This window comes from Genypterus blacodes, unplaced genomic scaffold (assembly GCF_046128005.1).
Source record: "Genypterus blacodes isolate CSIRO-AG114 ecotype Tasmania unplaced genomic scaffold, CSIRO-AGI_Gbla_v1 ptg000039l_1, whole genome shotgun sequence".
Lineage (NCBI taxonomy): Eukaryota > Metazoa > Chordata > Actinopteri > Ophidiiformes > Ophidiidae > Genypterus > Genypterus blacodes.
In genome coordinates, this window is record NW_027466852.1 from 1218425 (window position 1) to 1233006 (window position 14582).

General features: G+C 47.8%; 1 protein-coding gene across 5 annotated transcripts in view; it reads left to right on the forward strand.

The window, feature by feature from the left end:
- Positions 1–14582, forward strand: part of lrba (LPS-responsive vesicle trafficking, beach and anchor containing) — a 149985-nt gene that overhangs the window by 134056 nt on the left and 1347 nt on the right. For 3 of the 5 annotated variants that reach the window (XM_076147643.1, XM_076147646.1, XM_076147644.1), the window contains 8 exons: positions 1970–2059; positions 3276–3453; positions 4116–4181; positions 5744–5899; positions 7361–7528; positions 10656–10757; positions 10851–11047; positions 14431–14582. In XM_076147643.1, the coding sequence (XP_076003758.1) occupies positions 1970–2059; positions 3276–3453; positions 4116–4181; positions 5744–5899; positions 7361–7528; positions 10656–10757; positions 10851–11047; positions 14431–14582 (1109 nt within the window). The remainder of the gene's footprint in view (positions 1–1969; positions 2060–3275; positions 3454–4115; positions 4182–5743; positions 5900–7360; positions 7529–10655; positions 10758–10850; positions 11048–14430) is intronic. The other 2 variants (XM_076147645.1, XM_076147647.1) reach the window with 1 other exon arrangement.

A 14582-nucleotide genomic window follows, 5' to 3' on the forward strand; every position in this document is an offset into this window, starting at 1 on the left:
AAGGCCGTGCTCGATATTCTTTCTCTATTCATGGAGTGCTGTCGGGTTAATTTGCATGAAAGCAGAGTGTTTTACATGGACATCCATCTTGTCAAGTGGCTGAGTAAATCAAAGGGCAGGATGGGACATCTGAGCCGAGGGCGTCTCGGCCATTTAAATGTATAGAATATAGAGAACCTTCATCAGACATGGGCCAGCGCCCCCAAAAGAGATTGGCCTTGTAGATGGCCCTGCATATAATCACCTGAGCATCACATTGGCATATAGGGACAGGACGTGCTGACCTACGTCTCTGATGCTCCTCAGCCTCATAAATGTCAGAACAAAACTTAATGAAGATGGGTTGAGTGATTTTGAGGAGTCTCCTCTACACATTAGCCTAAGCTAACGTGTTCTTTGTTTTGGACAGGCACAGAGCGGACTCACTGTGACCTTGAATGTGGCGCTGACGCTTTCTCGCTGACAGACTAACTATGCATGACATGGAAAATATGGAGATTTTTAGAGCCTTTTTTGACTTTTGGATATCATTGTATTAACTGGACACAGTTAATACAGTTAATATAGTTAATATAGCTGCAGGTCAACCAAAATGCACTTTTGGCCTCAAAACAGACCAACAGACACTCCAACCAATAGAGAGACTGTTTCAACAATCTCCTCCATGTTTTCACTCTATTGAGCAAGTGTCAAACCACACAGATTGCTCAATAATTGCCCCCTCTTGGGTTTGTGTTACACAAGAAATATGCTCCGAATATGGACACAAAATTCAATATTTTCTAATACTCGCACTGGATGAACACACAAGAGGCGGACCTTTAGAAACTGCGTGTTTTTACCAAGCCACTCATTAAAACGGCTCCAGTTTGAATTATTCAGAAGCCTTATAAGACCAGTAATAGATGCGTACTAGATTATATGAGGGTGTGTGTGTATGTATGTTTGAGCCTATTGTTCTGCTCATATGACACACAGATTAATCAAAAGAAGGGAACTAACTGCAGAAAGACACAAGAAAGGACCTGAATGTAGATTTTTTTGTCCGTGAAGACACTTATTGAGACACTGAGGAGAATCTATCCTCGTCTTCCACTCCTCTCCTCTTCTTCTCCTCCTCTCTGCTTAGTTTCAGACAATGGGTACAGGCAGACTTCACTTCCCAACCTCTTTTTTCTTTTTTTTCTCATGGAAAGACCATATGCAGGCCTCAACTATGAGCTCATTCTCAGAGGCCCGGCCAAGTCGGGCTCAAACGGCTCAGCCTACACACACACACACACACACACACACACACACACACACACACACAAGCTGTCACTCCCACACAGCCACTCATACTGCACACCAACCAATACTGTACACTTTGTCATCATTCTGTGTTGGGCTATTTTCTACCCGTCTGTCTGTTTGTAAGCTGTCTGTCACATGTTCCCTGTCTTTTGTTCTAGTGGATTCAACGTTGATATCCAATACTTACATTTTCGTTCAGGGTATTGAAAGAGTTAAAATGCCGCCACACTCAATCGTCATTTCAATAAAGCAAAAGGAAATGTTTCGATGCGTTCTGACGGGGATGAGGAAGAGCGCAGCACCGTTCTGTACATGCTGCGGCCGTGTTCCACTCCGTACAGGCTGACCTGACACTGAGCCGTGTGATGATGTCCAGAGTCTGCAGGGCCGGCGTCTGCTCTGACATTTATGGTCCTATACCTCTTCATTAACACCACCTAACCAGCCTGCGAGCCCGCCTGTCCCGGCCCTGCCTGCTCCCATTCTGTGTGGCTGGAGAGGATAAATTGTGTGTGTGTGTGTGTGTGTGTGTCTGCGTCTGTGTGTGTATGTGTGAGTGCATGTCAAAGACTGAGAAATGGTGTTTAAAATGTGATATCCCAGTCAGATTGTGAGGCCTTTATCTCACGGGTGAGTCACGTTTACTCCTTTTCTCTCTGTCTCCTTTTCCTCTCAGGCGGTGGAGTCGCAGATCAGGAGTTTCGGACAGACCCCCTGCCAGTTGCTTATCGAGCCACACCCGCCTCGAAGTTCAGCCATGCAAGTGGTGAGTCACACACACACACACACACACACACACACACACACACAAAAGTGGGTCTGCTTCGCTTCACTGTGTGTTTGATTCATTCTCGTATCCTTAGTTTCCCTCCTTTCCTTTTAGTCTGTCTTCTTTACGTTTGTGGGAAAAATGACATCTTCCGTCATCATTGTTAGAGAGGTGTGTGTGTGTATGTCTGAAAGAGTTTGATCAAAAGCTTGTGGGTTTGCGGGGAAAGGCACAGCTTTGTACTGGAAACCTGGGCCTGTGCCAGATTTTCCACCTGAGCTGCATGCCGACATCAGAAGAGAGAGCGGCGGCCCTGACGTGACGGCTTTTAAGGGCCAAGCAGGGCAGTGAGTGCCTGCTCGTGATGGACCGCGGCCCCATGAGTCCCTATTAGTGTGGTGTCCCTGTGGCGCTGACAGCTGGCTGTAGACCGCCACCCAGCACACACACACACACACACACACACACACACACACACACACACACACACACACACACACACACACACACACACACCAAACACACACGCATAGACTCAGACAGCCTCTTAGGCCCCACTCCTTCATATTCCCTGCGAACACCGCGTGCTCCGCCTTAAATTCCTCTTCCCCTCGACTTTGTCTCGTTCCTCGCTCGCGTGAATGTGTTGTCAGCGTGTCGGCATCTGCCCACGGCGGTGGTAATGATATTGTCAGTGCGTCTGGTTAGCTGTCAGACGCGCAGGATTTCCTCGGGTGTGTTCCCACTGTTAAACACTGATGTTCCTCTCCTCTACATGCGAGGAGGAAAATGGTTTCTGTGTTATGAATCTGTAAAGGCCTCTGCTGCCTTAAGTAGAGGAAGCGCTCTGATAGGTCAATGAAAACATCCATATGATCTTTACTGCAACGCTGTGATGACAGTGGAATTGCAAACATTTCTGACCTTTGCTTTAAGTGCATGCATCCCCTCTCTTCCCGAGCTCGACGTTTCTGCTCAAATGCTGCTTAATGCTTCTCAAGCTTCCTAACTTTCTCTCCTTCCCTCCTTCCGTCTCTTTCCTCTCTCTCTCCCTCCTTCTCTTCTTCTCTTCCTTGCCGTCACCTGCTGCTCCTGCTTCCTCCTACCTCCTTCCTCTGCTCTCTCTCTCCGTCGCTCCGTACCCTCTGTTTCACCTCCCCTGCGCACGTTTGTTTGTCCGTCCCGGGCCCCTCATCAGTATCTTCTCCTGCAGACGCCGCTGATGTTCACCGAGCAGATGCAGCAGGACGTCATCATGGTGTTGAAGTTCCCCTCCAACTCGCCCGTCACCCACGTCGCCGCCAACACCCAGTCGGGTCTGACATCGCCCGCCATCATCACCGTCACCGCAAACCGACTCTTCGCTGTCAACAAGTGGCACGGCCTGACAGGTGAGATCGCTTTTTTCAAAAGTTTAGATATAATTCAGGCAGGATAAATCCATACTGTTAATTTGCGGGATCGTCTTCACAGCTCTTTGTTCCGTCTCTCTCCTCCACGCTCTGTGTCTAATTCACACGAGTGGAGGATCGGCGCGTCTCGTCTCCGCAGGATGGACGTTGATTCGGGAGATGGTTGACTGTGTCTGCTGGATTGCAGTATCAAATGTGACACGTACAGCAGCCAACATTAGGCCCCACGTCCACCTCCATACATCGGCCTCTCACTCCATAAACCTTATTTACTTCACATCCATCCCACCGCCGAGGAAACATTACATTTGATATTTCTGAAGTCATGGCGACGAAGACTGAGTGAAGACTGTTTTTACTAGAGCAGAGACCTTAACCAGACAAGTACTACAAGGTTTAAGACTGCTTTTAATTTTGCTCACTTGCATTTTGAGTCCATTTCACGATCAGGAATTCTTTTCTCTGTAACCTTGGTCACGTTCTTCCCATAATCGCTGTTAAACTCGAGGAGCCAGTAGACGACATGGTGTGACTTTGCGCTTCTAATTTTCACGTGCGTGTAAAATGAATCAAAAGCCTGCAACTGCTTCACAAGGCCACACCATTACAATATTAATCCAATCTGTCTTCTTGTCTGTCAGGTCATCAGGGCTCAGCGGTGCAAGACCAGCAGTACCAACTTCCTGTGGAAATTGACCCTCTGATAGGTATGCTGTCATACACACACACACGCACACACGCACACACTTGCTCTTTACAGACCTGGAGCTTATCTGTGCATAAAATGATTTTTCTGTGCAGATTTGTGTATGCGTCCTGTTGTCTCGGAGCGTCGCCGTGTCCCTGGACAGTAGATTAGAGTTGTTCCTCAGCCTCTGCCCCAGCTCGCTCTTTTATGATATAGACCCCCGCTCTCACACTAAACCATTTGCATGCAAATTGGAATGCAATGAGCTGTGGCCTAGGCCGGCATTTCATCATCAACCACCCCCCCCCCCCAGCCCCTCATCCTCTCCCCCTTCTTCTTGCCTCTCCCTCCCTCTCTCTCCGCATCCTCTTTGGTTTAATTTGAGCGGAGGGAAAGGACGCGTGTCAGTGGAAATGAATATGAATGTGGTAATAATGTGTGATTGAGAATGCGCGGCGGATGGCTGTCAGGACAATATGGGCCCCTCTCATCCTTCACGACTTGTTGATGAGCAGGGGAAGAGTAGCGAGTCGCCGTGATGTATGGGGATACACTAGCGGAGCAGAGAGGGAGAGAAACTCGCCCTTTCTAACTGCTTCTGCCTTTGCCTCCGTCTCGTGCACGCACACACACACACAGCTACACACACACGCAGACAGAAGTGTGCTGTTCTTTCTCTGTGAATGCTGCGGTCACTCTCAGCAGACCATTTCCACACACTTTTTTTTTGTACTTCTAACACTTGACTACTGAAAATATCCAGGATTCCGTCTCACGTCTCTCATGTAAGATACGTGTCATCGTGTCTCGTACACGTGTCCCCTGGAAAGACTGATAATCTGCAGCATGACTCTGTGTTTTAGTATTCACATGCTAATTCTATCCATCCTGCTGATACCCCCAAGTCTTTCATATTTATTGTTTATTTTTGTATTATTTATACACGTGTCTATTTTCACTCATCTCCCTCCATGTTTGAACTAAACTAAGACATAAATTATGCAGTTAGGTGTGTGTGTGTGTGTGTGTGTGTGTGTGTGTGTGTGTGTGTGTGTGTGTGCGCGCCTGTGCGTGTGAGTGCATTGGGGGAGGCAGTTTGGACTATTTTCAGTTATTTTTTGTGCGTGTCAGTAATATATTAACACTGTCCGCATTCCAGAAGCAGTCTCAGCTAAACACAGTAAATTGAGGATGAGTGTTGATCCAAGTTTGACCCCCTCTCCCTCTCTCTCTCCCTCTCCTCCCCCCGGCCCCGGCACCTGTGGTAACATCGCTTCTGTATCTCTGGAAAATAAAGATGCCACTTCATGTAGCTGAGAATGTCGATAAATTTGGTTGAAATTGCGCAACTGAGATGAATTTATTGTGTTTTCTGACTTGAGTGGTTCATATTTTGCGATGGCCAAACACACTATGACGTCACTTAAACTCGCCATGGATGGAGAATGTGTGTCGCCATAAACTTTAAACCCTGTGGTGATATTTTACGTTTTCTCTCGCAAATCTTCCTCCTGTCTCAACTTCAGCGGAGGTGCGTTCTCTTTGTGCATCTCATCTTCCTCCCTTTGCCCCCCTTCTCAGCCAGCAACGTGGGCACTCACCGCCGTCAGATCTCCGACCTGCTGGACCAGAGCATTCAGATCAGTTCGCAGTACTTCATCGTCACCGCCGACAACCGCTTCATCCTCCTGTGTGGCTTCTGGGACAAGAGCTTCCGGGTCTACTCCTCCGATTCAGGTACGGTGACGTCGTCGCCTTAGGCCAGAAGCATAGGAAACAACGCAACAGCCATTTTGTCTAAGGTGTTTCATTAAATTGATCTTTTGGTGTGGTTTGTTATTACACTGACAGTAGCGAATGTGTCGAGTAAAGTAATTGCAACTGCCAGGGGAAAATGTGTTGAACTTGCACTAACAGTGTTTATCCCCAAATCTATAATCTCGGTATAGAATTTTGCATTAATAATTGATGTGGGCCTGACCTCTGCACAGCCTCTCACAGTGTCATCATACTGAGATACTGACTGTACATGTGCAGGGATGAACACAGATGAACACAGACATACACAGACTCATCCACACTCTTGCAACATCAGGTCAGGGGTTCTAAATGAAACTGTCTACGGATTCATCTCCTCACCCCTCTCTCTCTCTCTCTCTCTCTCTCTCTCTCTCTCTCTCTCTCTCTCTCTCTCTCTCTCTCTCTCTCTCTCTCTCTCTCTCTCGCTCTCTCCTATTCTGAATCCCATACGCTGCTTCACAACAGAGTCAGATTCAATTTCTATGAGGCTGCGGCCTCTCCGTCTTTAATAGAGGGGAGGGAGGGCAGGAGGGACGGAAGCGGAGAGATAGCTCTATTGTGCGGCTGCCACCGGGTTGCGCGGCTGGAACGCGAACACGGTTTAATCGCACACGCTCAACAGCTGCCGCCAAGGTCCCCAAAGGCCCCCAGGTTAAAGAACTGAGGGATTTTATCAATTACAAGACCTGATTGGTACACGCGCACAAAACACATCGCCTCGTACGCCTGTGTGCACACACATCCAATTTATTCCTTTGTGTGTGAGCGTGTGTGTGTGAGAGCGGATCTGAACGTGTTTAATATAACATGCATGGCAGCCATTATTGCTGTAGCCATCATTACTTATTTTCAATGTTTATAAAGATGTCAAACATTTTACCTCCATAACGTCTCGGTTCCTCTCTCTGTAAGCTAAAGTCAGTGACCTGCCCCCTTTCATAACGATCCGCGGCTCCTCGGTGAGATACGGCTTAATTACGCGGCGGACAGTGATCCTGACGCACAGACGGGAATGTCATGTGTTGCAAACTATCCATTGTTTGACTGCAGAGGTCACCGTATGAGGAGCGTAATGAGTATTAGACAGCTCTGCGGAGCTGTGGTCTGGAAATCTGACAGCAATTAGCCTCTTTACATATACACATGGTGTGCACTGCCTCATGTCCACAGACACACACACACACAGAAAGAGAGAGAGAGAGAGAGAGAGAGAGTTGGAACAAATATTTACTTTGGTCTGAAGATCGAAGAAGTTTGATCTTTGGTGCCAAACTAGCCAATCAGACAGGTGATCAATAAACACATGGTGGATAGTTCAAGAGAAGCATATTGATATAAAAAGGTCTCTTTGTATTGAGCAGTATAAATAGATCGTGTGTGTGTGTGTTTTTATTTTAGGAAAGCTGACTCAGATCGTGTTTGGGCATCGTGACGTGGTGACATGCCTTGCCAGGTCTGAGTCGTACATCGGGGGAGACTGCTACGTGCTATCAGGCTCCAGAGATGCCACCCTGCTGCTGTGGTACTGGAATGGAAAGCTCAGCAGCATTGGAGAGAGTCCAGGCAGTAAGTATACACTCAAAGCAGCACAGTCACACACACACACACACATACTCACACAAGTCCTCTCTGAGTGCTCCCTCTCTCAGACAGTTGTGACTCTGTGATTTACGGCCTCACTCTGTAAAGTAACAACTAGTTTCGTCTGACCAGACCAGGCCTCCTGCACACAGATTGGATTTCGCAGCACTGTCACACCAGGAACAGCTTTTGATAATACGTTTGAGACAGTGTGTGTGTGTGTCTGTGTGTGTGTGTGTGTGTGTGTGAGGGAGAGAGAAAGAAGGAGAGAGAGAGAATCTGTCTTAATGTGAGTGAAAGTGAGTGCCACTTAGAGATGTTGAATGTGATGTTGGGGGTCGTCGGCCAGCACATGAAAGTTCACCACCATCTATGGGCCACGGGGTCACGCTGGTCGATAAAAGTGAAAAATGTCACAGGCCTCCCTCGTGTTACCATAACATATGGCATCGGCCATGATCAAAGCATCACACACACACCGCTCAGTCCTTAGCCTCCTCTGTGCTAATTCGGCCGGCTTAGATTGGCGTACATGCTGTTAAGTGATCCATTACAAACGAGCTGAAATTTATGACAAATTGTGATTTGGTTAATAAGCCGCATTGGTTTTTGATTTGGAGAACGGAGAGATGATTGCATGTCACTTACCTCATATAAGCTGCTGTGGCTTTGGATTTATTCTCACGCCCACAAACGGGATTCTCTGTTCTTTGTTTTTCTTTTTGAAAAGTATAGACGAACATTACAATGGAAGTGATGCATGAATGAAATGAATGAAGAATCAAAATCCTCACATCCTAGCTTGATGTTTTAGATTTTTTTCATATTAACTACAGTTGTATTTCCTAGTGTCTCAATGCAGGATGACACAAATATTTTGAGTATTACACTTCATATATGCTTATACCCCAATGTGCTCTAACGGATTTAAGGTGGTAGAACATAAAAGGGACTCTGTACATTTTTGGTGTGCATATTTGTGTGTGTGTGTGTGTGTGTGTGTGTGTGTGTGTGTGTGTGTGTGTGTGTGTGTGTGCACTGCTCTTAAGTACACGCTCTTGTGTTGTCCCTGGCTCGGCTTTGTGCAGTTTCCCTGCCGTAGCTGCAGTAGACAAAGCAGTCATCATCATCTGAACCCCTCGCCACCACAATGTGATGCTCCATTGCCCCCAGACCGCAGGAGACTCTCCCAGACACTACACACACACACACACAGTACACGCACACACAGACAGACAGCAGCCTTTTTCTTTATTCAGCATCCAAAAACGAAGCACTTTCAAGCTGAAGCCTTTCGTCTCTTACACACTCAGCAGGAACGCGTTTACACACACACACTCTTCTTTTTAATGCATAATGCTCTGTGAACATCCCACACACTTCATAAGCTCGACACAGACGCCTCAGAATCTCCGTCACACACATGTACACACACTGACCCATGCACACTGGGTGCCTGCTGCCTACACATGTTGTTGTTGTTGTGCAGAGATATTCTGCAGATAACACTGCCATCTGCTGGCCACAGTTGATGAAACGCTTTTATTTGGCAACATTAGCTTTGTGTTTCTGATGTCTCAAATGGACTTAAAGCCGTGTAGAAGATTAAATCTAAAGAGGACACATGTACAAGTTTCATTATACACACAAACCAGCCTGTATCACTTTTTACACCCACAGACATTTATGCTTTTTACCTCAAACATACACACACACACACACACACACTCCTGTATCTCATGTCCAGGCAGTTGATACCCTCCTCACTGTCTGTAGTTATGGATTATACTCGCATGTTGGATGTAATGCAAACCAAATGTCGGTAAAGGTTAAACGACACACCAATATATCGGCTTTATCCGCCCTCTGCAAGCAAAGTCCATCATGGTGCTTTAATCCGCAGGTTTGTAGGACAATATTGACCTCTGGGTGAGGTTGGGGATGTTTGCCAGTTTACTAAATGAAATGTAGACGTTTACAGCTGGTGACCCCGCTTGAGGGTGGGTGTAGCTGACAGTGTGGGTGTGACAGTGTGGGTGACAGGGTCGTATTCAAGTAAGTGGACAGCTGAGTGAAGTGAGTTCAACAGTCAACCTAGAATGAAAAACAGGTTTGTGTTTGTGGACAGTTGCACCCCAAATTATTCTAAAAGTTGCAGTATTGGTGCTTTTGTGTGTGTGTAGTTTTTACCACAGGAACCATTGAGGACTGTGGTTTCTAATGGCTGCTTCAGGCTCCTGAAGTCACTTCTAAGGTGAAGTGGAGCAGCTTTCTGCTAAATCTAATTAAGGTTTAACTGTAGAAGGCCGAGTTGTGTTGAGGCACTGAGTTGGGACGCGTCAGCAAAAACGACGTGTCCGTGCAATTCTAACACAACATGAAGTCAGAGGATACATGAGAGGTTTATCTGAGCTGAGACGAGGCCTTCCTACCTCTGTGATGAACTCTGCATGAACTCAATGCTCACAGGTTAAGAGATGCAGCCTCATCACACACACACACACACACACACACACACACACACACACACACACACACACACACACACTGGTGAAGGTCAGCAGACCCCCTGTTTTATTCCATGACTACCATTACTTGTATACAGTCATAAAAGCTGAGCAGACGAGGACCAAATGTTTGGATGTGGCCTCGATCTGCTGTTACTCCATCTACATCTGTGAACAATATTACATCTAATCACGCAGGAAATGCTTCCACAAGTAAAACAAGTAACAACTAAATGGTGATGCGTCTGTGTTTGATCCTCCAGCATGTGAATCACTGGTGTGTATTCATTTGTTTATTATTTCATTTGTTTATTAGTGCTTTGAACTGTGGGTACACCATTAGATTGTTCTGTGTTGTTCTCCCTCTAGTGACCAAAAAGGGAAATACATCTCTCATGCTGATGTTAATAGGCTGCTGTGTGTGTGTGTGTGTGTGTGTGTGTGTGTGTGTGTGTGTGTGTGTGTGTGTGTGTGTGTGTGTGTGTGTGTGTGTGTGTGTGTGTGTGTGTGTGTGTGTGTGTGTGTGTGTGTGTGTGTGTGTGTGTGTGTGTGTGTGTGTGTGTGTGTGTGTGTGTGTGTGTGTGTGTGTGTGTGTGTCTTTCCAGCAGATTTTATCACGCCGAGAGCCATCTTGACGGGTCACGACTGTGAGGTGACGTGTGCGAGTGTGTGTGCCGAGTTGGGTCTCGTCATCAGTGGCAGCAGGGGTAAGATCCTGAGCATCTGTCTCGTGTTTGGACTCGTAAAAAAAGATGCTGATTCTTTGTTTTAACTTGTGTTCTCATCAAATGTGTGTGTAGAGGGTCCTTGTCTGATCCATTCCATGAATGGGGACCTGCTGCGGACCCTGGAAGGCCCAGAACTCTGCACGCGGCCGCGTCTCATCCAGTCCTCCACCGAGGGCCACTGCATCATCTATTACGACAAGGGACAGTTTTGTCTTTTCAGCGTCAACGGCAAGATGCAGGGACACATGGAGGTGGATGACAACATCAAGGTGAGGAAACGTACACATCTGCACAAGGGGCGCATGCACAGGATTGTCACACACACACACACACACACACACACACACACACACACACACACACGTCTGCACCAGATCACCGCTGGGAGCCTGCGTCCTGATTAAAGGCTTGCTAACGGTCACAGATCTGAGGAAGGTAACGGGCTGATGTGCCGCAGGGCCAGACGTTCCTTCACGTCTCTCTTTCCATTTCACACACGTACGGCTGAGAAAATGGCTCCTTTGATGTTGCGTGCCTGTTGTCAGGTCAAATTTAGTCGGCAACGGTGTTAGAAAGCATTCCAGCGGAGCGGTCAGTCCCGGACACCTACGCCATTAACTACCCTCCGGCGCAGGACGACACATTCCCCCGTTTCCCACATTTCCTCCCTTGTGGTTCGGGCCGACACAAGATAGTGACTACTGCCTTTGGTTTCCGCAGCCTTGTGTTTCCGGTTAAGCCTGGGAAATGTAAACCAAGCTCTGACAGACAGTAACACGCCTGTTTCCTATTAGGACTCCCCCACCCCCACACCCACACACACGGCCCGCGCCCTAACCTGTCTACAAAGCTACAAACACGACGTCGGAGACTTGATTCATGAGCTTGCAGACAAATGCTGATTGACATTGGTCATCACTATAAAAGTGGCCGGCGTTCTGTTTTTAAAAGCGTAGAATGCATTCTTTTAACTTCTTTAGGTTGAATCAATGGCTCTGGCAGGTCATCCCTGAGATATGAAGGCCCGACTCGGGAGCGGCTCGGCTCTTTTCCCGGCCTCGTCTGCTCTGCCGTTGTAAATTCCTGCCCCGTCAGACGGCATTAGGCGAACTTTAACATCACGGAGCGACGCCGCGTACGAGTCTCAAAACCCCAGCCGCCCCCCGAGCAGACTGTCCGACCTTATTTAGAGGGTCGGCGTTACGTGCCCGCCCCGCTCACAGGCCCTGCACAGTATGGATCCTATATAAGCCAGAGAGGGAGAGAATCGAATTGAGATAATTGCGGTGCGGCGTCACATGAAATGACAAAAAGCAGCCTAATAGCGCCGGCCAGAGACAGAAGCCGCGCTGGATGGATTACATTCTTCGAGCATTAACATAACTCAGCCCGTGCAAACCATTCCAGCAGTTTCTCTCTCTGTCTGTGTTCAAGTAGTGTGTGTGTGTGTGTGTGTGTGGGGGGGGGGATTAACGGTGCCATAAACTAAACTTTCCCAGGCTCAATCCCCCCCAAAAGAAGCAGAAAATATGGGCATTAAAAGCGTTTTCTGCCGGAGTCGTCTTTTTTTTTTCTTCCCCTTCTTACTCTTTTTTTTTTTTCGTAACCCGAGCACCGGTGGCCATCTTAGCTCCCACGGAGCCATCGGCCATCTTGTTTGACCGCCCGGTGGCAGGGAGGCTGATTTACGGCGCCTGTCCGCCCGGCCTCCCTACCTGGGCCCTGGGTCTGACGCGTCTGCCAGCCCTCCTGCTCCTCTCCCGCTGCGCTGCTCCAGGGTCACACACTCCGTCACCAGATACGCAAACACACCGCGTTAAATGTTGTATTAAACACTCCTATATCGCCCATGATGCACTGCCTGCATCGCATCTTAGACTGTCAGCCATCTTGGACGACGATGCTGTACGATAGCGAATGTTTACGACTGTTAATTGAATAAGCTTCTAAAATGTCGTGTTTTATGATCGGTAGTTGTGTTCTGCAGGTTTTCGCCGACCGACTTTGAGTTCCTTTGACGTGCGTCGTGTTCAACTTCAAGTGCATCCATCACCATTTGTGGAATTGAGCATTCGTTTGATTGTTGTTGTCAGATTAACTCCGAATGTTGTTACACGTGAGAGTTATTGTACACAAGACAGACCGCCGCGGCCCAGTCACGCTCCACTCGCCAGCCGCGTTGGACTGCGATCTAACAGAGCCATCCGGCCCGATTGATTGTCGAGGCCCGTTGCCAGTGTACGCCATGTGAGCGCGCGCGCGCGCGTGTGTGTGTGTGTGTGTGTGTGTGTGTGTGTGTGTGTGTGTGTGTGTGTGTGTGTGTGTGTGTGTGTGTGTGTGTGTGTGTGTGTGTGTGTGTGTGTGTGTGTGTGTGTGTGTGTGTGTGTGTGTGTGTGTGTGTGTGTGTGTGTGTGTGTGTGTGTGTGTGTGTGTGTGTGATAAGCCCGTGCCTGCTGATGCGAATGAGAAACAGAACTCATATTTAATTCATATCACATTGGAGCGTGGAAGGAAATTCCACAAAGACTTCACACAAACATTTGTTCATTTAGATTGCGTTCTCTCTATTGTCCAAATCATCTGCGTGTGTTGTTTTTGAAGGGTTGTTTACATTTTTTTCTTACCAAGACAAAGTTGTTCCTTAGGATTGCTTCAGAACTCAATCAAAAGTTGTGTGTATCCCCTCTCCAATAAGAGCCTGATTCAAGACACATGCCGCCGCCGCCGTCCATCGAAGCGCCTCTTCCCGAATCACGGCAGGCCGACGGCAGCTGACAGACGGGGGCCAGTTTGTCGTCGTACAAACCGCAAATGAGAGCAGCTTTAAATTAGCGTCACTGGCCGCCTTGAAGAACTCGCACTCTGCCTCGTCATGTCGTCGGCCCGTGGTTACTCTCTGATTGATGCCCTCTGACTCGCTCAGTCTCAGCTTCCATAATAGACTCAAACGCGCGCCTTGATTTGTGTACGGCCCACTTCCCTGGGGATCCATTCAGCTGTTACAGTTTGCAGGAAAAAGCAGATGAGACGAGTAAATCTCCGAGCCTCGCTGTGGGGAACCATCTTTGTTGCAAGTCTGGAAAGAAACCCCCTCCACACACACACACACACACACACACACACACACACACACACACACACACACACACACACCCCGAGGACGAGCAGTTCTGACGCTGTGGAACTTTTGTGGGATCACACGGCTGTGTAGTGCGAGCTTTACTTTGACATGTTCGTGATAAACTGCTCCCAGATCGCCGCTCCTATTCTCGGACGATTTATGCATATGGGTCCAGGTTTGTAAAGCTGAAGGACAGATAAGAGAAGAAGAAGGCACCGCAGGGCTTCACATGCTGCAGTAGATGGGAAAAAGAAGTAGTTTTTAACGGAAGTATAAACTATTTAGGAAAACAAACAAGTGTAGATCACATTTGTTATGTTCCAACTAGAATTTCTTCTATAATAGTTTTTTTTTTGGAGCTCACACTTTTCCGGGCATAATCTCATTTCACTCCTCAAATGTGGCTGATTTCTGTCATTGCCAGTTTAATGGACAAAATTACAAATGTTAAGCAATTATATAAGCACGCAATTATATAAGAACTCTGTTCCGTTTGTTTCTGTTCATCTCTTCCGTTTCCTTGGTTTCCAGGCCATGTTTCTGAGTCGTGACGGTCAGTATCTGCTGACCGGCGGGGACGGAGGCGTCGTCTCCGTCTGGCAGGTCCACAACCTCAAGCAGCTCTTCACTTACCCCGGGTGCGACGCAGGAATCCGCTCCATGGCCATGTCACATGACCAAAG